Genomic DNA, 21,920 nt, shown 5'->3' with positions numbered 1-21,920 from the left:
CTTGCGTATTGATTTTTAGAACAATCCTAACTCGTATACAATTACCAACAACTCTATCAATTTTGTTTGTTATTTTCACTTCATACTTTTTGTATTTCATTTGGTTTTGTACTAAGGTGTTAATGAAAGCAAAAGTCACCAACTAAAGAATGTTTGAAACTTAAGTTATACAGTAACTAAAGAATGTTTGAAACTTAAGTTATACGGTAAGAAATAAGTGTGGTTGCCATTTTTAATCAAACAACTATGTTTTTTAATGTTTGTTTCTAACATCTACAACATAGGCAACGGCTTAACAATTTTTTTAAAGAAAATACTTAGCTTATAATTTGCCCCTATATTTGGTAGGGAAGATCAGAATTACAAAAGGAACAATTTTCAGTGTGTTTTCTATTTCCCTTTGCTTCTTATAGAGTTACTTTACATGCTGCAGTGTCCTAAATTATGCAAAAGAATCTGAAGCTATGATTTATAATTGCTGATGATCTTAACTTGTGGTGGTTGGAAATATTTTCTTCCTTATCAAATGACCATTTTTTTGGCACTGGAATATACATCAATTATATATAGTCTCACTTTTGATGGCAACCAAAAAGATTGACCACATAATCAATGTCCATTCGTTGTTGTCACTGCCAAACTGTTATCTGTCATATTTTTTTGCCTGTGATTAATCTCTTTCCTGCACATAAAACATCCATACATCAACACAAAAAGATACTCCAAATTGCATTTAGATTTTGTCCTTAGAAGGCAATTCAGACTTTAGAGAGAAGTGTTTATCATACTCAATCACCAACTAAAGGGGACAAATGGCAAGAAGTTGTAACATAACACTACTCTAGCAGTTGAGTGTGCTTCATACAAATAATACATGACAGAGAAAATGTAAAAAATTGTGACTTCATTATGATGTTATTTATTTTCTGTCTGTTCCCAGCAAATGATACATGAAAGACAACCTTGCACTTGGCTCAACTTGAGAAATTCATGAGTTAAATGAGTGAGTTGCATTTTTGGTAGAAAGGAGGAAAAAGAATCTTGAAGAATAGGGTATGACAGAAATTTTGGTTGGTTGGTTTTATATTTTTAATTTTTACTTGGTTTTTTTATTTCTCAAAAGTTCATGTAGGAAAAACACTGGAAGCAACACTTTTATTTTCCTTTTTCATTTTTTCCCATATAAACTCCAGAAAATAGGAATCAAAAAGGTAAAAAAAAAATGACTCCTTAAGTTCTTCAAATGTATCAAAGACCAAAGAAAAAGTTAAATATATGGATAGAATTTGGATGGATAAACTTTCTCTGTATTTCAGAGAATTTTTCCTTAAACTAAAATTAACTAACTTCTGCATAGAGACTAAGTTACATTAGCTTCTCAAAAATCTGATTTTAACTTTTTCATGGATGAATTTTAACTCATGAACAAATTGATTTCTTTTGCTCTTGTTTTTTTCATCTAAAAGTGCTTGTGGAGAAGTTTCCTCCAACAAACCCTTCTTCAAAAACCAGCTTTTATTCAAAAAACTAGAAAGTCACAAGGGATTAAGCATCATTTCCATATGCTCAACTACTAATTAAACTATCTAATGGAAAAAGAATAGTAAAGATCCAAAGGGCATAGCTAAAAGGCATTTTATAAGCTGCAAAGGGAAACCTAGATTTGGTGTTGTGTAAGAGTATAATAAACAAGTATCAGATTCTAAGAAAAACCTGAGACATTGCCATAGTGCATCATAATGAAGAAGACCAACAATTCTCCTCTTTCTTTCTCTACTCTGATCTCCACCACGTTTAACTACTGGTAATTGCTTAATGCCCTTGGCCTCCATCAACTCTTTGGCCATAGCCAAGCTAGTATTTGGATAGCAGGTCAAAATTCCTCGTGCTCGTCCACGATAGCTCATCCCTCGAGTACAAACCGAGGAAACAAGGCACGTGTTCGCCTGTCAAATATCCAATTTGAATTATCATTAGATATTTAGAGACTGGCAACAATGGAGCACAGACAGTACAATAAATAACATCTTCAAGAACAAATTAGTGACAATTCTATCCTGGCAGTATAGCATGAAGATCCAGACATGAATTTCGGTTATGTATTTTCTTAACATTGCATTTAAATCCATTCATCAAAGCAATGTTAGAACTCCAAAAGATAAAAGTGATAGTAACAATTCTGTTCTTGCTGGACCAAAATCTTGAAGATAGTTTTCTAGTCCAGTTTGTTGCTAAAATGTATTCAGAAAACAGTTCTTGCCAACAATTGTTTTTCTTTTCCATGAATTATAGAACATGGAAAAAGAACTGTTTGGAAAACATTTTGCAAACAGACACGGGTCTCGAAAATATAAAGAGCAGGGGCATTTTCTACATACATCCAGAACCACTAAATCACCCTTCAAAGGGTCAGTAGACTCCTGGGACAGACACCTTCTTATGTCACCATATGTCAATATTCCTTCTAGAAAATCTTCTTTATCAACCACCAGCACACAATTCTGCTGGCTGTCATGCATGCATTTTATTGCATCTTTCAAGGTTGCAGATGACAAAACCTTAAAATATTGTTTTGACATTGCCTGAGAAACCTGATAACCAATAATAATAGAGTCAAGGCAACAGGATTTACAGATCAAAAAACAAGACAAGAGGTCAACATGCTGCATATTTATCAGGGAAAGATGGACAATGCCAATCATCAAAAGGAAATGTGAAAAATCTTTTCTCAACCTGAAGATTTTCCAGAAGCAGTTCCTTATCAATTGCTTCATGATCGGCGCCATTCCCAACAATACGGAGCTCTAAATCATTCCCATCATTGGCTTGTCTCCAGCTATCCTCATTATCATCTCCAGCATGTGAAACTGGAGAATATCCTCTTGATGAACTACTTGTATCAGGTGTATCACTCTCCTTCCCCTGGTTTGTCACTGAGGGAACCCATATTGCCAATCCAACAGCTCCCTAAGGGCAAGATTCACAATGACAAATGTGAGAACATTAAAATATTAGTAATTTTCACTACATTAAAAAGATGTCCAATGTAAAAGTTAAGGGAGATGGGAAACCTGAATAAAACAAGGTTGAGGTTAAAAGTTAAAGCCACAAGTTCTGGCTGATAGAAAATACTACATGCATTTACAATGACAGAGTAGTTGAAACAAAAGTATTAACTTTAATTACAAATATCTGCTATTTGGGCTAATTTTCCTAGAATTAAAAACTTGAATAATTTACCACTTGACAAAATATTCAAAACAGCATCACTAAATCAATGCTCCCATTCATTCCATCAAGTGGAGATACCAAACATGGATTAAAGTTGAAAAGAAAAATACTAATTTCATTAAGCAACTGGGACATTATGAGTTGTAGGGTTAAGGTTGTTAATGTGAAAAAGAGAGAAGGTTGCATCAGAAAGAGAAAGTTGCCTACATGAGCAAAAATGTCTGCACATGAATTTGAGGTAACAGAAAATTATGCAATTCTTCTCTAATTGCATAGATAAAAACGCTAATATACATTGAGTTTCAACTTCATATCAAAACACAACAAAGCCATGGCATCATAATGAAACAACTTCTCTTGCCATCATGTGGGTCATATTGATGACTATCATTAATTCCATATATATATATATATATATATGGAATTAATGATAGTCATCAATATGACCCAGGAATTATGTCAGAGTATACCAATCATCTTTAATAATTCAGCTGCCAAAAAGAAAGATATTTACACTAGACATTTTTTTTACAACTGAGATTAACTCATTTTTCTTAGTCATAGAAACTTGCAAAACAGCAGAAAACTACACATGCAACAAACTGTAATTTTCTTATTTTGCAAAGAGAATTTCATTGAAGGGTTACCATGAGTGGAAGCAGTATCCTATAATCTTTTGTCAGCTCAAACAGAAGTAGAACTGAAGTCAAAGGAACAGAACAAACAGATGCTAATGTAGCCGCCATTCCAACCTGCAGAAGTTAAACAAACTAGTAACTATCTGAATCTTCATCAGCCAAATCAGTATTATTGTCAGCATTAACATTTCTATGACCTACACACTTAACTGTGTTCAGCACAAAAGAAAATAGAAAGAATGGGAAAAGAACGAAAACTAGCAAAAAAATCATTCTTTTCACACTCTAGAACACACAAAAAGGAAAGAATGAACTGAGAGAAACCCATTAAAAGAAATCCTCTCAAAACTTTGTATTTTGCAGCAATAATATATAATTAAAAATATTAAAATAAAATATTATTGTTTTAGTTTCAGAATTTATTTTCAAAACATATAACAATAAAAAATAGTTAATAAATAAAACACTTACATATAATAAGATTTGCAGGCTAAATATTTTAATATTTAAATAATGAAACTATAGTACTATTTATCAACTTTTTATTCATTAAAATAATTGTTCTTTATTCTACATTTTACTTTTCTTTTCTTCCTTACCAAACAATATAAAAATCATATTACTTTTGATTCCTTTTCTTTACCTCTCTTTTCTTTCTTTTCACTTTCTTTCCCAAACCAAACATACTTACAGTAAAGTTGTCTTACCAGAGCATATGCTGGGGGCTGAGCAACAGCAGCATTTCCGGGAATTGCTGAATTAATAACTTCAGCAGAAAAGCCTCCAAATACAGCACCAGCTGCAGCACCTATCATTAAACTTGGTGCATAAAGACCACCAACTAGTCCAGATCCCTTGCAAAGAGCTGTTGCAATAACCTTAGCAACTACCAATTGAGTTAGAAGCCATATTCCAGGGGCTGAAGCACTCTTTCCGGTACGTAAAATTTCTTCCACATTTGTGAAACCCCAATACAATATTCCAGGATATTTAAGAGCAATAATCCCAGCTCCAAAGCCACCTAAAGCAGGGCAGACCACAGTAGGAATGCCAAACTTATCCTGAATAATCTTAAACAATTTGGTGAACCAAGCAACCAAACGAGTCATGGCCACACTAATAACACCACAAAGCATTCCCAATATCAGGTATAAAGGTAGCTCTGCAAGCAACATCATGATGATCAAATATCAGACTCAAGAGTCATGGTAAGGTTCTCTTCCATTGAAAAACAAATAGTTGAGATTAATACTGATAAAAAATAGAGCCTATGTACAGTGACTACCTACTAGGCCTTTCTATATTATAACAGATCATTGGAGCATAGGCGAAAAAGTTTGAGTTCTATACAATGTGATCAAGGCTTTTTTGAATAAAACATTTTAAAAGGTACGGAAAAAAAAAGTATAATAAATCATTCTATTTATGAGAGAGAGTGAGAAAGAGAGAGAGAGAGAGAGAGAAAAGGACAATATAATGAAAAATGTTTCTCAATTATGACACATACTCAACCTTAATGAATACAAAAATACCACACAAATTTTAGTTACTATATTTAAATGATACATTTCTCTAACACTCCCCCTCGAGTTAGGATATATATGTCATATGGGTCAAGTATGGCACAAATTTAACTTATTTCAGAACCTGCTTTGTGGATAATCATCTGGCAAATATGGATGATGCCATGAGTGTTAAAATAGTTTAAATTATCTTTTGAGGAACTTTGTAAAAGTTGTTTTTTGTTGTACCTATTTGTCATCTAGATCCTTAGTGGTGGACTTTATTTTGTTTCTCTCTCTCTCTTTGTTCTTTTGTTACATAAATCACTTTTTGAGATAAAAAATACATTGGATACTAAGAAATGTGAAATTCTTAGGAAGTCATAAGCATTTTTCATAATTCATATATGCAATACTTTTAACAAAATCCTCAAGAAATGTCATTAACCTCATCAAAAGAATCAATAATATGAGATAATAGATTTGAAAAGGCACATATGATGACAAACCGAACACTGTATGTATTAATACAAAGCAGGGTTAAAGAAAAGTACCAGCAGCAGATTTCAAATCATACTCGGGAATTGTAAAAGCTGATTTGATCCCCTGTAAAACATTTGATACAGTTGATGAGATAACAGAAGCCAATATAATCATGGCAGTTGTAAATGGGGGAGAGTTCTCTGCACGGAGAGGCCTCAACACAGTTTCAATAGCAAAGAAACAACCAGCAACTGGTGCATTGAAGCCTGAAGAGAAGAAAATTGAAAACTAAAATTCGAACACAGTACATAACAGTTTATTATATTTAATTCAAAGCTCTAAAAAAAATCATTTATAAGCTACAAAAGAGTAGTGTGTAAACTTAATGCTCTTTAAAAATTTACTAAGGTATGTTCAACTTATTTCCTGTGACATAACAGCAAGATTAAATGTCCACATGGCTACAGATTTATTAGCAAAAACAATTCATTTCTTATGAGATAACATCTTATTAGGACCTGCCTACTACAACAACACAGTTTTTTTTATAAAAGAATAATTTAAGACAGAAAAGAGAACAGGAGGATCAATCACGATTCCTCTTATCTTAGGGCACAACAAGGGAGGAGAGGGGGGAGAAAAAATAGCTCAAATAAGCAACCCCAAGTTTCTTTTCTTGCCTGACCCTGTCCTTTTGCAATGTAACTAAATATTGAGCAGGGTGTTAAGCTAGAATTAAAAAAAAATGGAAAGAAACTAAAACTACAACTAAAAATTCTTCTCCCTTAGTCCCAAAACTCAGTCCGTGGTCATTTTCAAGAGGATTCTATGTCATCCTTTAAAGGGATTGGGGCAATTTGTTGATGTATTTAGTTTTCTCTCAGTACAGTTACTTTTCTTTTGTTTCTTTAAGGGTGATGTTTTTAATTTCTCAACTGTACATTCTCTTTTTCCTTACAAGTTTATTTTATATACAAAAAAAAAGATAAATCTCAGACTAGTTGTTAGAAAGGGCTGCCAATGGAGGGTCAGAACAAAAGGCTGAGTGAAACAAAAGAGTGCAGCCATTGGGAGCCAGTCCTCAAGGGCAGTGCTATGATAAGGACATAGGAATTATGGGATGCCAAAGTCCCATATTGAAAAGTATGACATATTCAGTGGAGTACTTAAGTGGTTTGGTTCTCCCCTATTGACAGCAATTTTTTAAGGAAAAGATCAACAAGTGTTATGGGACCTAATTAGTAAATAGGAAATACTGCCCTGTGAAGAATGGCAGAAGGGCTGGGAATTTTTCAGGTAGTGGTCACGTCTCCGTCTGCAATAGATATGCTATACAGGGTATTTTCAGCTATGGTGATACTGTCAAGTGTCAAGATATAGCAGTCATCATTCTTTTTTATGAAAAGAAAGAGTAGAAAAAACAAAAAACACATCATGTATGCTGGGATATATTAATAAAGGAAAAACTACAATGAGTACATCTTGGCAGGCATATGGTGTGAACCAATAAATAATTTTCTTCTTTAGCAATTTTTCATTGATTAAATCACAAACATTCATGCAGGTTTAAATGACCAGAATATGAAATGAACTGTTAAACTCTAAGGAAGATATAACACTAAGCTGAAACTGTATGTTTCTAAGACAGCAAATATGTTTTATTTGTATTGAGCAAAAAGAAACAGTACAATGAATAGAGGAAATTTGATATCCTCTTATAACAAAGATATGATATGGGAATAAATAAAAAAGATCCTAGTAATACATATATACACACATATATATATATATATAATCTAGATATTCCTCATTATATAGGATCAGCTTCTTATTTCTATAATTATAACAATATTCCTTATTGTATAGGATCAGCTCCTTATTTCAATAATTATAACATGAACAAACATCAAATGCATTTTAAAAAGTGACTTTGACAATATTGCTGGCTACCTGACGAAATTCCAGCTGCTGCACCAGCTGCAACAAGTGCTATTTTCCTTTCTCTGTTGTGTTCCATCATTAGCGAGAATCCGTTGGCACATGACTTCCCAATATCAACACTAGGACCTTCAGGCCCCAATGAACAGCCAGTACCTAAAGTAACTGCAGCCTGAATAGCCTTTATCGTTGGAAAGACTCCTGCAAGAAAATCAAAACCTTGTGTTTGAGAGCCAGTGGATTGCTTTATTTGGTCCAGTATTTCCAGTAAACCACACATCATTCCAACAATGACTCCTCCAGTGACAGGTATTAAAAGGATTCGATGCCATGTATCAGCCAATCTCTGAATTCGAAGCCAGGCAGCACCCTCAATTGGAGTACCAGCCCATACCCATTCATGTATTATATGCACCTAGATTACCACATTTTAGTATACGTCAGATAAATCATCTTCCTCAACAAGTTTGGAAAAGATTGTTAGTAAAATTTGAATATGGATAACCAGATAGCCCATAACCAAATGACTCTGGTGTTTTATCTATGATAGAAACAGACAAAAGACAGGTATCAAAGATGGCTTGGCAACCATGACAACATAATTTACAAAAGCCCAAATTCTCACAAGACAGCATTATGAATATAAAAGTATACAATAACACAACTACAAGCAAGCCTTTTCCCAGTAGATGAGGTTGACCAATTATAATTAGAAGACTTCCTTTAGATAGAATCCAATATGCACTAAGTCTCAACGTTGTTATGGCAGCAACACCATAGCAAAATGGCAAGGTGGCTATTTTGCCAACCACCATAAGCAAGTTTGAGAAGGCCAGCGGGATGTTCACATGGCGGAATTGTAGCCTTCCACCATTCACCCTTACAACACTGCTAAGTGCTATGGTGAATTTTGGTAGGCAATACACAGGATTATGGAGAAAACTCCATAACTACCCCGTTTTCTCAGCAGATAAGTTGGCACAACCTCATGGTTTTAGGACTCTCTACGACAACAATTGCATCCACATTTCTCTACAAAGTCAAGGATCCCAGATAAACTACAACTTAAAACCTTGGTAAGTAACTATTCATTTGACTATGCCCACCATCATATGATCTATTAGTGCAAAACAAGTGAGAGATCAAAACAAAAAAGATAGAAAATTTGGCATACCCCTTTATTGAAAAAGGCAACAAAGAGGCCAGTGGTGAGTCCAATGAGGCAACCAATGAGTAGCAACGCCCATTCAGGTGGTGCACTGTCGCCAAGCACCTCAACAGTAGAATCAAGATCCACATCATGGTGATGTCGATTCTGATCCCTTCTATCTCTATCCCTCTCTCTATCTCTATCTCTATCTCTATCGTCTTCTTTCTCAATGCGCTTGAAACTCTGTCGGTGACCCGACAACCTTAACAAATCCCTCAAACCTTTGCTGTTGCTGTTGTTGCCGCCGCCGCCGCCGCCATTGACGACGGCCAATTCCGACCCTCGAGCTTCCACGTCGTCCTCCGACAGCCCCAGAAGACGGCGCTGATCGCCCTCCGCCATCGAAAAACACCCTCAGATTCCCTCCACACCCATCAACCAAAGGCTCCGGCTTTCGAAAACCCAGGTCTCAAATCTCGTGGATTTCAAAACCCATTTAGATGGAACCAAGGTGAAGAAGAAGAAGAAGCTATGGATCTCGCAGAGTCACTGCTACATGTGCCGCACAAAATGGAAATCGCGTTATGCACGTTTCCAACACTTTTTCTTACCATCCAATCAAAATCGAAAACACTTTTTCTTCACTTCTCACAACACAACCTTCTCTTCCTTGCGATCTTCTCTTCCCAGAAAACGTGTTTTCATCAAGATTGAAAACAACGTTCACTTTTTTTTCTTCATAATTTCTAATTTGTGGCACTTCAAAAAATTTCTATAACAGTTGTTACAGAAATTAGTTATTAAATTATTTTATTCTGATAATTACATTTTAATACACACTCACACTACAAAGTTTGTGACATTTTTTTACTAAATATTATAAAAAATGGTAAGATATCAAATATAATTCAATAAATCATTTTAATGATCTATTTGCTATATATAGAAAGAAAACTAACTCCAAACTTTTAGATATTAAAATAACAACTGTAAAATAAGCAATTAATTTTTTTCATATTATTTAAAAATAAAATAAAAATTATACAATATTAGTAATATCTTTTTTAAGTCATGTAATTTTTTACTAATGTAGTAGTGTATGGTAAGGATACTGAAATTTGTCATATATAGACTGACTTTTTATTAATTATTAATTAATTATATATGTTATTTTGCTATATATAAAAATCAAGCTCGTTGATATATTTTTAATGATTATAATTAAATTTAGTTAAAAATGCATTTAATAAATTATTAAGTAATCAAAACATTATTTGCTTTTATTGTTTAAAATGGAATTTAATCAATAATTTGGGAATTTTTTTGTATACTTGGTGGGTTATAAACTATCTATACTGTAAGTATACTGATTTTTCTTAAAATGTTAATTAATCGATAGTGTAAATTTATTAATACTTGGAAATACATAACAACTAAATTGAATAATTCAGAAACAATTAGAATGTTGAATTAACGAATTCTGAAATAACTATTGACCACAATCAATATTTGTGATTTTAAAGATAAACTTCTAACATAATGTTAAATATGTAATTTGTCCCAATTCACTTATACAAGTATGATTAAATAGATTAATAAAAAAATTATTATTTATATGTGTTATTAGATATACTAAGATAATAACGTGGATTAACTCATGACGATAGATTTGTGGACTAGTATGTTTAAGTGAAACTTTTAAAAAAAATACACATACAAATGTATCTTATTCTAATGTTTCACGTTTTTGTTGCACCACATGAATCTATTTGACAATAAAATTTAAATAAGTTAATAAACACAATATTAACATATACATTAGATAAATATGTCAAAGTTACACGTTTGAAAAAAAATTGTTTAAGCTATTAAACAACTACAATAATTAACATGATTTTTTGTTGACTTCAAAAACATTATTGTTGTTCTTCCATCTCAATAACATTGGATCAACCTTTAATTGAAGGAATAAAATATTAAGCGGTTATGCAGGCTGACTCGTCATGTCCCATAATTAGCCCACACAAGACTATGAGTTATGAAAGACGGACCTAAGTGGGCCATAATCAGTCTGCCTCGCCTTTCTTCTATCGTGCAAAGTTTGTCCCACATTATCTTTCCTAATTAGATGAATATAGTTGCGTAGATTCAAATGCCAACATAACTAACTAACTTTTAGTTAATTAACCATTTATTGTATTCGTTGCATAAACAATAATAGTTTATTAGATTAATTTTATAATAAACTTGGTTGTTATGTCATTCTATGAATGTTAATTTGCATAACTAATATTTAAGATGGATTAACATATTATCTATCAATTACATCATTTAGCTAATCACTTTAATATATTTTTTATGATGAAGACGAAGCTATTGTAGTTTTAAGAGCATAATAATTGACTATGTTTTTTACTAATGGATTAAATTGTTATTCATAAGCTTTAAAAGAGGGTAATCGATTATCTGATATTTAATCAATTAAAGCATAAAGTTGGAAAACTTGATCTAAACAATTTAATCAATTAAAATGTGTCTCGGTTAATTAAACTAAAAAATGTTTAAAATATTTTTTAAAAGAATAATTGATTAATAGCTTATATAATTGATTAAAAACGACAATATCATTCTTTAATTTGTGTTTTCAAAACTCTATAAATAGAGTACTTGGTTTAATGATTTACCATAATACCTTTACGATTAGACGCAATATTAACATATTTTTCTACCTATTTTTCACATTCATTTGTATTCTTAAGATTTTTAAATCAAGGTTGTGCAATTGTTGAATATTGTGTGCTTTTGCTGTGAAATTGTAGTAACATTTTTCTGATTTTTCTTTGTTGTTGTAACTAGATTGTTCTAGTGTTTTGTTCTTGGCGATTAAGAGTTGATAAGTTTGTGCCCTCTTATGCAATAAGAGTTGATAGTGTTGATTTTCATGTTCATGATTGTTAACTTTGTGAAGTTAGTGGAACAAAAAATTCTAAGATTGAATTGTTGAAACTAGATGTAAGATCTTGTTGATTTGGACCACTATAAAATCTTTTGTGCTGTCTTTTTTTTATGTTTATCTTCCTTCTTTTGTTTATCTTCCTTTAATTATACTGAAACACATTCTTGTATCAATCTTGTTTCCATTATAATTGCATTATGTTTTTTCAGTCTTAAAAAAGTTTTGGAAAGAAATTTAAGAAGGGGAGATTTCTTTGAAAAACACACATAATAGGGTGTAATGCATTGTTTCATTTTTTTATTCTAAACTCAATCCTTTTTGCCTACTACATAATTCCCACAACAATGGAGACACATTTTCACTCTTCACCCATACTCATTAACCACTTAAATGGTGTTACCATAATTTGCTGCTTTTGGGTACTTGTTAACTTTTTATTAACTTTTGTAATATACATCATCTTACATGTATGCCTCAGATGTATTTGCAAAATAGTTGTAAGGAAATCGACACAAATTTACTGGACTATTTATCACTCACAAATGTCAGACGATCATGAAAGAAACCACATGAACAAACAGAATGTAAATAAGAAAAGTAAACAAAGAATCACACAGAGAAATTTATGTGATTCAACTGAAATTCAATCTATGGTTAGAAATTAATTAAAAAAGAATTTAAGATCACAACACAAAGTTTATCTCACTAATAATTCTCAACTCTAAGTTAAAGATAAATGTTCATTATAAGGTCTTATTTATACGGTTAAACCATCTTACTAACTTTCAAAATGATGTGTCAAACAGTTGTAGAGTCACATACACAATGATTCAGTTAGGAGCTGGAAACGCCAACTGATGTTGGAAGTTAAACTAATACACCAGACGATCTAGCCATAAGCTTTGGTCAAAACAAATGGTTTCGTACCACTAGACACTCCAACCCGAGACGTTATAGGAATCTTTGAACATAGATTTTTATTGAACCAAATCTTCACAATAGTCACATAAAAATTAAAATTATACTATAATTAGTATTCCAACTCATATATGTGTAACCAATATATGTTATCCATCCAAAAATTTCCATCTACTAGTATTACCACAATTTATTCATTTCATTAAAATAAATTATACAAAGTCAAACACAACCATTCTTCACATGATAATGTTCCAAACTCCATATGGTCAAAGACTAAATCATGTTTGAACATATGTATAACCAAGTTTTAAAACATGATTAATCACACTTTGTTGTAGCATTACTTGAAACATATGTCCACTATAATGGTAAGTATAGAGAAAAGTATGATGGCAACAACCAAAAATCACTCAGCAACAACCAAAATGCTCGATATCCTTGAGTGATGTGTTGAAGGGAGAGCAAACATGTGTTCATTAGTTTACAATCATCAACCCGAGCAAAGATGAGTCTGTCTCATGATATGATAATATTAACGTGAAAGTCTCACTTCTAAGGAATATCATAAGCCTTGTGGTATGGTATGATAACAATTCTACCCAACCCTAAAATTAACGCTAAATGTTCTTATTGAAACTAAGCTAAAATCATCTAAGATAAATAATCAAACTTTTAAACAAGTTGATTCCTCTATTAAATGATTACTTTGTTGATAAAACGCCAAACTATTTATATAAAATTTTCTAACGCTCACGTTAGTAAAAACATACCAAAATATAAATACTTAAATGAATGAATAAGATTGAATGAATCATAAGTAAATTTATATTTTTAAATTATAAATCGATATTAAGGAAATTAATATAGTTAATTATTAAGTAATGATAAAAAAATCAATTTCAAGAAAATTCGAGTTATTTTTATCACCTAATTTAAAAGTAGATATTATTATTATTGTAGGTAATGGGTCCTACAAAAAAAGCACTTTGATTTTTGAAAGCAAAAAGACGCAGAAGACATGAGTGATTGGTATATATAGGTATGAAGAAATAGCGAATTAATGTTGGAAGCATGAAATTGAGTTAGTTAGGGCAGTGGCGTTTCAGAAACAAAGGAAATTGCAACAACACACAATGAGTAGTGATGATTCAACGTTCCTTTTCGATCATTCAATTTTTTCAATTCACCTCCGATCATAGCTTCGTCTTCTGCAAAATCCAATTCATCGACAACAACCTCAAACCTAGCTCCTCCATTCGATTCCGTCAACCTTGATTTCTTGTTCTATGGCTCAGAGATTGGAGATTGTGAGCTCAGGAATTTGAATTGGCTTGATCTGATCGCGCGGAGAGAAAGGGGAGAGAGTAAAGGTCGCTATGCAGGCTCGGCAACGGAGTCCGCGAGGGTTTTATGCGTCGGAGTACCGGCAGCGGGAGGGAGGGCTGGGGAGAGGGCGGAGAGGGGATATTTTCGTGGAGGCGGGGCGGCTTGCGGCGGAGTATTTGGTTTCCCAGGGGCTGCTGCCGCCCAACGCGTTGCCGGCGAAGTGGCAGAACCAGAAGGCTCCTGTGGAGGGTGGCGGGCGGCCGTCGGCGCTGGCGAGGCTTGGGAGCGCGGATGGGAGGAGGAAATTGGGGTTTGATGAGTTTGGGCAGAAGGGGAGGAGGAGAGGGAGCTTCAGCAGGAGCAATGGGATGGATTTGGGGAGGGATTATAGGAGGAATGGATCTTGGTCTGGTCGCGTAGCTAACGATGTTAGGGATGGTGAGGATGATGATTATGAAATTGGTGGATTTAGTGCTAGACATCAGGATGAGGAGGACCAGCACCAGTTCCAGCACCAGCATCAGCACCAGCACCAGCACCAGAATACTAGTGACGATGCTTTGGTAAAATCAAATTCGAATGAATTTTCGCTCAGAAGTGAGGATGGTGGTGTTTTGAACGATAAGGACAGGGATAAGGAGAGGGTGAGTGCTGAATTGGTGGAGATGAAGCAGAGTGGTGCAGGGAAAGATGTGTGTGATGTGGATATGGGGGTTGGTGTTGGTAATGATTTGGAGAGTGTGAGTGTTGGGGTTAAGGAGGTGAAGGAAGGTGGTGCTGGCGATGACGATAGTGAGAGATTGAGGAATGTGTCTGCTCAGTTGAGTGATCAGGAGAATAGTAGCTCTGGTGGGGCTTTTGCTGATCTGGTTTCACTGTGCAAGTCTGTGAAGGTCCCCACCAGGACGCGCTCTTCGATTACACGCAAGAATTTGAAAGCTGGGAACAATGGAGATGGTACTGGGAGTGCACATGATGTTGGGGATCTTCAAGGAGCTGACTCAGCTGAGGAAGTCTTGGCTGAAAATGAGTCTGTTAAAGGCTCCTCATCGGTTGAGTTACTAGGTGAGAAAAGTTATGATATGGTTCATGTTGATGCGGATGTTGCCGAGGTAGAACCTGTTTGTATTGCTGAGGATGTGAGAGAATTGGATGCTGTGTCTAAAGCTGAGGATGTGAGAGAATTAGATCCTGTGTCTAAAGTTGAGGATGTGAAAGAATTAGGATGTCAGTCTGGTCAGGATAGGGGCTTTATTCAGGATAACAACCAAGAGTCTAGTGCTACACTACCGGGGTATGGAGTTTGCAGTACCTTGGCTGGGGAACAGGGTCAAAAGCGGGTCGCGGAAGATGTTGATGATGATGTGAGGGAGGACAGCAAGAGACTGAGGGAATGGCTGCCTTCCCTCGTTCCTAAGACCGGGGGTTACTTTTTGCATGGTAATCCAATTGAAGTGAAAGAGGGCCAGGTAGAAGATGGAATTTCACATATTGACAAAGTTACTATGACTTCTGATCAGGGGAGCCTGATGGGTAGTGGTTCTCAGTTCACAGTAGGTGGAGACAGACCCTTTCTTCAGTGTTCAGATGAGAAGCCTTCGTTGCCAAGTTCGTTTAGAACCTGTGATCTGAATCTCATTGAAGCGTCTGAAGTGCATGAAAGTCATGTTGATCACCCAGTTCTTATTTATCCCCCCTCGGTCTCTGAAGCAAAGAAAGCTGTGCCAATTGACATAGATCTGAGCATGAGTCATACTAGTGTATCAGGCAAATTCAATACTCATGCAACGAATGGCAAAGAGATTGAAGTAATTGATTTAGAAAATGATTCGATTCAAGAAGAAAAGTCAATTGACAATATTGATAGAAAGTATGTTTTTCCTACTTCCTTCCCTCCTCAAGTTTTATGTTAGCTTTCCAACTTCCTATTTAACACTGTTTTTTTCAGTTACTTGGTGAAAATACCGTTGGAGCATGTAGTTTTAAACATCCTTCATTTACCCTGCAACTGTTTGTAATATGTTGTCTTTGAAATCACAGGACAGAGACTATGTTTCCTGGCCTTGAAGGTTTTCCCAACCATGCTCAAAATGCTGCTGACATACATGATGTTCAGGATGGATACGGGCTTATGATATCAGAGTTGCTTGGGTCAGATTTCACTAACTGTTCTTCAGTACCTGGTGACATAAACTCTGTGCACAACGAAATGGGCCTTCATGGTGGAACGGTACGATGCTACCTTCAAATCTAGATATATTTTTATACCAGTCCTTTTAACAGCATTTGCTGACTTGATGGCTGCTGTATGCCTTTTTTATCTACTAAATGATTCTTTGTCCTGATAAGATATTTATTAATAATCATAATTGATGATTTCCACATAATACATTCTTCTTGGTTCCAGGGGACACTTGCTGAGAATGATTCAATATATATGTCGCTCGGAGAATTAAGTATGCCAGATTTTTATTAATGGTTTGTTTTCCTATTTGTTAAAAGTACCTGTAATTCCTTTAAGTGGATATTTGATGCTGCAGTCGTGGGTGGTGATTGGGTAGGTTAACGTACTAATACTAATTGGACTTTTGACGTGGTTTAGATATAACTATCTATTAATTTGTTCTATATTAATAAAGACATAGCTGTTTTCTTGAACTGTAGAATGTATAGAAGGGTCTAGATAAGGAAAGTATTAGTTGGCTTAGAAAATTGTTTAACAAGATTACAAAGGCTAATAAAATGTTGTAAAGTTAAGTACTTGGATCCCTATTTATAAAACAAGTGAGATTTACACTACTGGGTACAATTAAAAACGAGTTTTGTTAATAAGACAAAATTTCAAAACAATGTCTTATAATTAAGGATGGAGACAAAATAATAATAAAACCCAAGTTGGCGTGAGTGTCAGAGGTTTTTACTCCTTAAAGAAAGAGGTTGGGGTTTGATTGTCGTTGAAGATATGATTGTGTGAATAGGAAAATGTTGTGATAACCATTGGGATGAAGATTTCATTGTGCAAATATGGAAATATTGTATAGCTTTAGTTTATGGATTATTTTTTATTTTTCTTTCCTTTCCTTATTTGTAATGGAGAATCATGTGTGTTATCATAGCATTCAATTCATGATAGCCTGTTATACACTTGCAATTGGTGCAAACCTAGTTGGGAGGGGTCTACCTTTTGCCTTCTTCACTCCATAGCAGATTAGGACCTAGACTTGGTGGGGGACACTCCTTGCAAAAGCAAAAGAACAAAAGAACCTTTTATAATGTTTAGTGGATTAATATTGGAGAAATACAAAGTCTTACATATGGTCTTCATTGATTTGGATAAAAGCATATATATGATGCTGATTTGCTGAGAAAGGTATTGCAGAAAGCCATAGAAAAAGAAAAGGACTTCGTGTTGTATATATTTGAGCAATCAAGGATACGTGAGAGGGTTAGACAACTAGGGTGAAAACATAAGACAATGTCTGATCTTGGATGTACAATACTGCAAATCACATGGTTTACATATCTAGAGTTCATCATATAGAACAATGGAAAAATGAAGGGAGATACATGCCATAAGATTCAAGCTTGATGGATTAAATGAATGCGTGGTTTGGGTGTTATCTATGATAAAAAGACAGTTAATTGACATTCTGATAGGACTCCTAGGCATCAACAAGATGCTTTTGGGCATAATATACCTTATGTACTTGTTATTTTCAATGTTTTTACGTGGTTGTTCAAATCTGTACTTAGGCTAGATTACGGTTGTTGGTGCCAAAGAAACTCATTAGGTGTTTCTTGTCAGCTGTCAGTGCTGACATGATACCAAAGCTTATGATATGAAAAATATGACAAGTTATTGATGCTTCTCTCATGCCTAGAACCTCCTATTCACCATTAGATTTTGGGCAATCATGCCATTACCTTCGTAGAAGAATCCCCCCTCTTGTTATGCGTCCCTTCTGATTCATCATTGGATCCGCCCCCCACCCCACTTACATCTCTCACCTTACATACCACTATATATCTTCCTACAGATTCATTAATTCCTGCTTTTGCCATTTTTTTCTCAATGGGTTAATCATGTACGGAATAGTTGTTTGTGGCTCCTTAGGAAATAATCAATTCTGTCTCAGTTTAGTCACACTGATTACTGTTGGTTTCTGCTAAATAGAAAACTGCCACAAATTCCAATATTTTCATTTTGCATTGATCATTGAGTTGCTCCTCCTTTTGAACTAGTTAACTCTAGTATCAGCAATCCTAGTTGAGTTGCTTCTGTAGTGAGTAGATGATATGGTAGATGATCCAATAATAAATCTAGAATAAGATTTGATACTGTCTTAAATTAAGTTTAACTTATCCTACAAATTTGGTTTGTAAAATGAGAGGGGTGCCTGACCTTATAAGCTCTTATCGGGCAGTATTTTTAGTCAATGTAAGACTTGAGTTTTTTTAATATTAGAATTATAGTATTTTGATATTCATTGATGATTATTCTTGTTGCACTAGGTTATCATAATCATAATAAAAATATTTGAACTGCTTTCTATATATGAATCCTTTTGTACTTTCACAATCAAATTTATTCCTTGATATATCTTCTCTGTTTTGATTTGGCCATGAATAATTTTCTGCTTTGTTTACAACTTTTTGACCTCATAGGGCAGGCATACTTCATCAATCTTCATGCAATCACAACCCTCAGCAAAATTGCATTGTAAAGTGTAAAGACTGTTAATTAAAATAATGCTCATATTTTGGCCCTTCGCAGAAATGTTCTTTTGAGATTTTATGGTGGGGGATGCAGTTCTCATTGTGTGCTACTTAATTGCTAGCCCCCTTTGGTTTTACTAAACCAGATTACCCTTTTTCTACACTCATGTATTTCTCTTCCCTTTGTGGGTTTAGCTGCACCTGCACGTGCTTTGTTCTTGATCTTGACCCTGGACAGGACAAAGTTTATGCCAAAGCTCACAAATTTATGTTCTAGGACTACACTTGGCTTCAAAAAGGATATTTTTGTTTTCCCAAACGGCTACCTATTTGATGCAGATGTAACCTTCTTCAAAAGTTTTACTGAGCATTCCCTTTGTATGAGGTTTTTCATGTTCCCTTGACTGGTTCTTCTGCAGAGTTCAGGTTTTTATTGTTGTTGCTCACATCCTAATCCTCTTGCCAGACCTCTTAAAGCACCTGTTTACTCTCTTTCTCCAATTCTGTTACCTTGCACAATCCCATCTATAGTAACCAGTTTTTCTGTTTCCTATTGCAAAGTTATTTGTTCCACTCCTGGTCTGAATTGCATGGATGATTTTGAGTCACCGTTTCTATCTTCACCCTACTATACTTTGGGCACTTATTTTCATCCTGTCTCTATACCAATATTACTTATAAGGCTTTGTACCATTGTGGATTGCAAAAAGAATGGTGGATTAAACAAGATGATTTCTTTGTGTTCTACTGTCACTTGGTGGCTGGTTCTTTGATCTTTTTCCAAATATACGTTTGGCTGTTTCTGTGCATACACACTTAAAGTTGGCCAAGTGGCCGGATTGGTTTTCTCAAAGCATGGTTTGATTGTTCATTGCTAGACAAAGATGTGTGGGTTAGATTAAGGTGATACCTTCTGACCTTATAGGTAAAGTTTTTATGTCTATCTCTTTCTCTTTGTTGCTGCCACGGGAAATTGTCTGCACTCACAACTTGTTATAAATTGCTAGAGAGGTTTATACGAAGAAAACACCATAAGTTTGGAATTTAGTCTGCCGACTGCGTAATGCTCCTTGTATTTGATGACAGCATTTTAGCCATGATCGGGGAGATTTAACATAACCATTCAGAAGTTTGAGATGATTTACAGAGACCACCAAGATCTATTTGGCGGTCTATGTGGGTGATGTCACAATGTGATCGCAGATTGTGATAAGGAAAATATCTGCCAACAGGAAAGCACATTTCTTTTCATGATTGGGTATTGAAGTGGTTCAGTATTACTGGTGTTGCAATCTCGTGTAGAAAATATGGACTAGACGTACTTGAGGATACTGAAATGACAAACTGACTATATGTTTATATGATTGTGATCCTAATGTCATGTTTCTATCTAAAGGGAGTCATTGCTAGAAACTAGGTGGCATTTGAGCTAGCTCTATCGTGTGACCAGATCTTCTTTGGTGTGATCATGATGTATTTTTTTCATCAGGCACCGTGTAACAGCCATTGGGATGATGTGATTCTCATTAAAACCACTAGGAGAAGGATTTCTATATATTTTCCAGATCTCCTTCAAATATATATGTGTGTATAACTATAGGGTACTTTGGAGGCAATCTTGTATATTGGAAAACTATGAATCCGGGTTTGATTGCCTTGTCAATTTCAGATATAGAATATTAATTATTGAGCAATTGCATTGGCAACATGTGAACTCTGTTGTCTAAAACTATTGATCAACTGACAATCAAGTAGCCCTGCATGCATCTATGCAAGGTAAACTATTTTCTCTGCAAGGACCAACCAAACAAACAGAGGTAGGTAGCCTTTTCATGATATAGATATTGTCTCATAATTGTTTGCTTTTTTGTCATTTAAATAACTAACAAGATATCTTACTAGTCATTCGGTGATCCTTGGATTATCTACGTTTATAACAAGTTCGATACATATGACTTACATGTGCCTTGCATATGATTTATATGTTCCAACTTGAGGAAAACTCAAGATGGTAATCCATCTATAAAATCATTTTTTGTTTCCCTAAAGATTCATATATATTCTTAAGTGAGTCGTTTGTTTAGCAAAATGATGATGGCCATGTGTTGAAGCTTTGCCTGTTCAGCTGTTGGGACTTGGTTTTGGTCTCAGAAGAGAGGATGTGTGGGTAATGAAACCTTCATCTATTCAAGGATTACTTTCTTTCATCTATATATTTCTAATTTTAACAAGCTTACGGCATAGTAAGCTTTAGTTTACTGAGGACTTTCTTGTTCTCCTTCCCTGTCCTAAAACTTCAACGGCTATGTTGGGAAATGTTTGGACAAATTTAACAAGTGAGCAAGTGAATCGTAGAATAATCTTTTCTGCATGTTCTTTGTGGGGTGTATGAGAGTGCATTAAAAGTTAAAACATAGCTTATTGTTACTTAAAGCATGGGCAGAATGAAGAATTGAAACATAATTGATTATGGAGAGCTTTATGTGATGTTATTATTAAGTTGTAGAATTTATAAAACAATAATATAAAAACATTTGTGTGCAGATTTGACATTTGCAATGTACCTAAACTGATTGCTCTCTGTGTAGGTTTTCTGCGGCCATGGGAGCAACCTCCATCACAGGATTATCAGAAGCACTTTTGATGAGTGGTCACAGAGTCCTTTCAGGAGACATTATGTAGTGGTATGTTTAGTACTAGTCAACCATGGTTCTTAGTCATCAGCTTTATACAAAAATGAAATGCTGCTTTGTTTTTCTTTTTTCATTTTCATGATTTGTCTCCTGTTTGGAATTATGTACTGTCATATGTAAGCTGAATTCTACTATCTCTTTTTAATGCCTCTGCCACTGCTAGGTTATTAGGGGAGAATTGTGTCTAATGATGCAAAATTGTAAAATATTTCATTGTAACACATTTTATCTGGCCATTATTTAATACAATGGCTTTGAATTCACATTCTTCTCCAGTTTCTTCCATAGATTCAAAGGTGAGTATTCAAAATATAAAGCTTCTGTTACATATGCGTGCTCATAAAAATTGTTTATTGTTTATTTTAG

The 21,920-nt window shown here is 34.5% G+C and overlaps 2 protein-coding genes across 3 annotated transcripts; one reads left to right on the top strand and one right to left on the bottom strand.

Moving 5' to 3' along the window:
- Positions 1 to 360: 360 nt before the first annotated feature.
- On the bottom strand, positions 361 to 9,855 carry CLC-F (chloride channel F). Its single transcript, XM_068642684.2, has 9 exons — positions 8,967 to 9,855; positions 7,805 to 8,207; positions 5,926 to 6,120; positions 4,577 to 5,031; positions 3,879 to 3,983; positions 2,734 to 2,967; positions 2,379 to 2,591; positions 1,714 to 1,946; positions 361 to 682 (listed from the first exon to the last, which is right to left on the bottom strand). Exons 1-9 carry the CDS (start codon positions 9,342 to 9,344, stop codon positions 610 to 612), a joined length of 2,289 nt encoding a protein of 762 aa, XP_068498785.2. The 5' UTR covers positions 9,345 to 9,855; the 3' UTR covers positions 361 to 609.
- A 3,926-nt stretch (positions 9,856 to 13,781) lies between these two features.
- Positions 13,782 to 21,817, top strand: LOC137834610 (uncharacterized protein At4g26450). Of its 2 annotated transcripts, none has more exons than XM_068642682.2 (4): positions 13,782 to 16,015; positions 16,186 to 16,375; positions 16,553 to 16,601; positions 21,450 to 21,817. In XM_068642682.2, the coding sequence occupies exons 1-4, from the start codon at positions 14,196 to 14,198 to the stop codon at positions 21,503 to 21,505; spliced, it is 2,115 nt and encodes a 704-aa protein (XP_068498783.2). In that variant the 5' UTR covers positions 13,782 to 14,195; the 3' UTR covers positions 21,506 to 21,817. The 2 variants fall into 2 exon arrangements, with proteins under 2 accessions (XP_068498783.2, XP_068498784.2); XM_068642683.2 differs by having other exon boundaries at positions 13,803 to 16,015; positions 16,553 to 16,623.
- The last annotated feature ends 103 nt before the right edge of the window (positions 21,818 to 21,920 follow it).

This window comes from Phaseolus vulgaris, chromosome 5, assembly GCF_051622355.1.
Source record: "Phaseolus vulgaris cultivar YP4 chromosome 5, ASM5162235v1, whole genome shotgun sequence".
Taxonomy (NCBI): Eukaryota; Viridiplantae; Streptophyta; class Magnoliopsida; order Fabales; family Fabaceae; genus Phaseolus; species Phaseolus vulgaris.
This window is presented reverse-complemented; position numbering and strand designations above follow the sequence as displayed.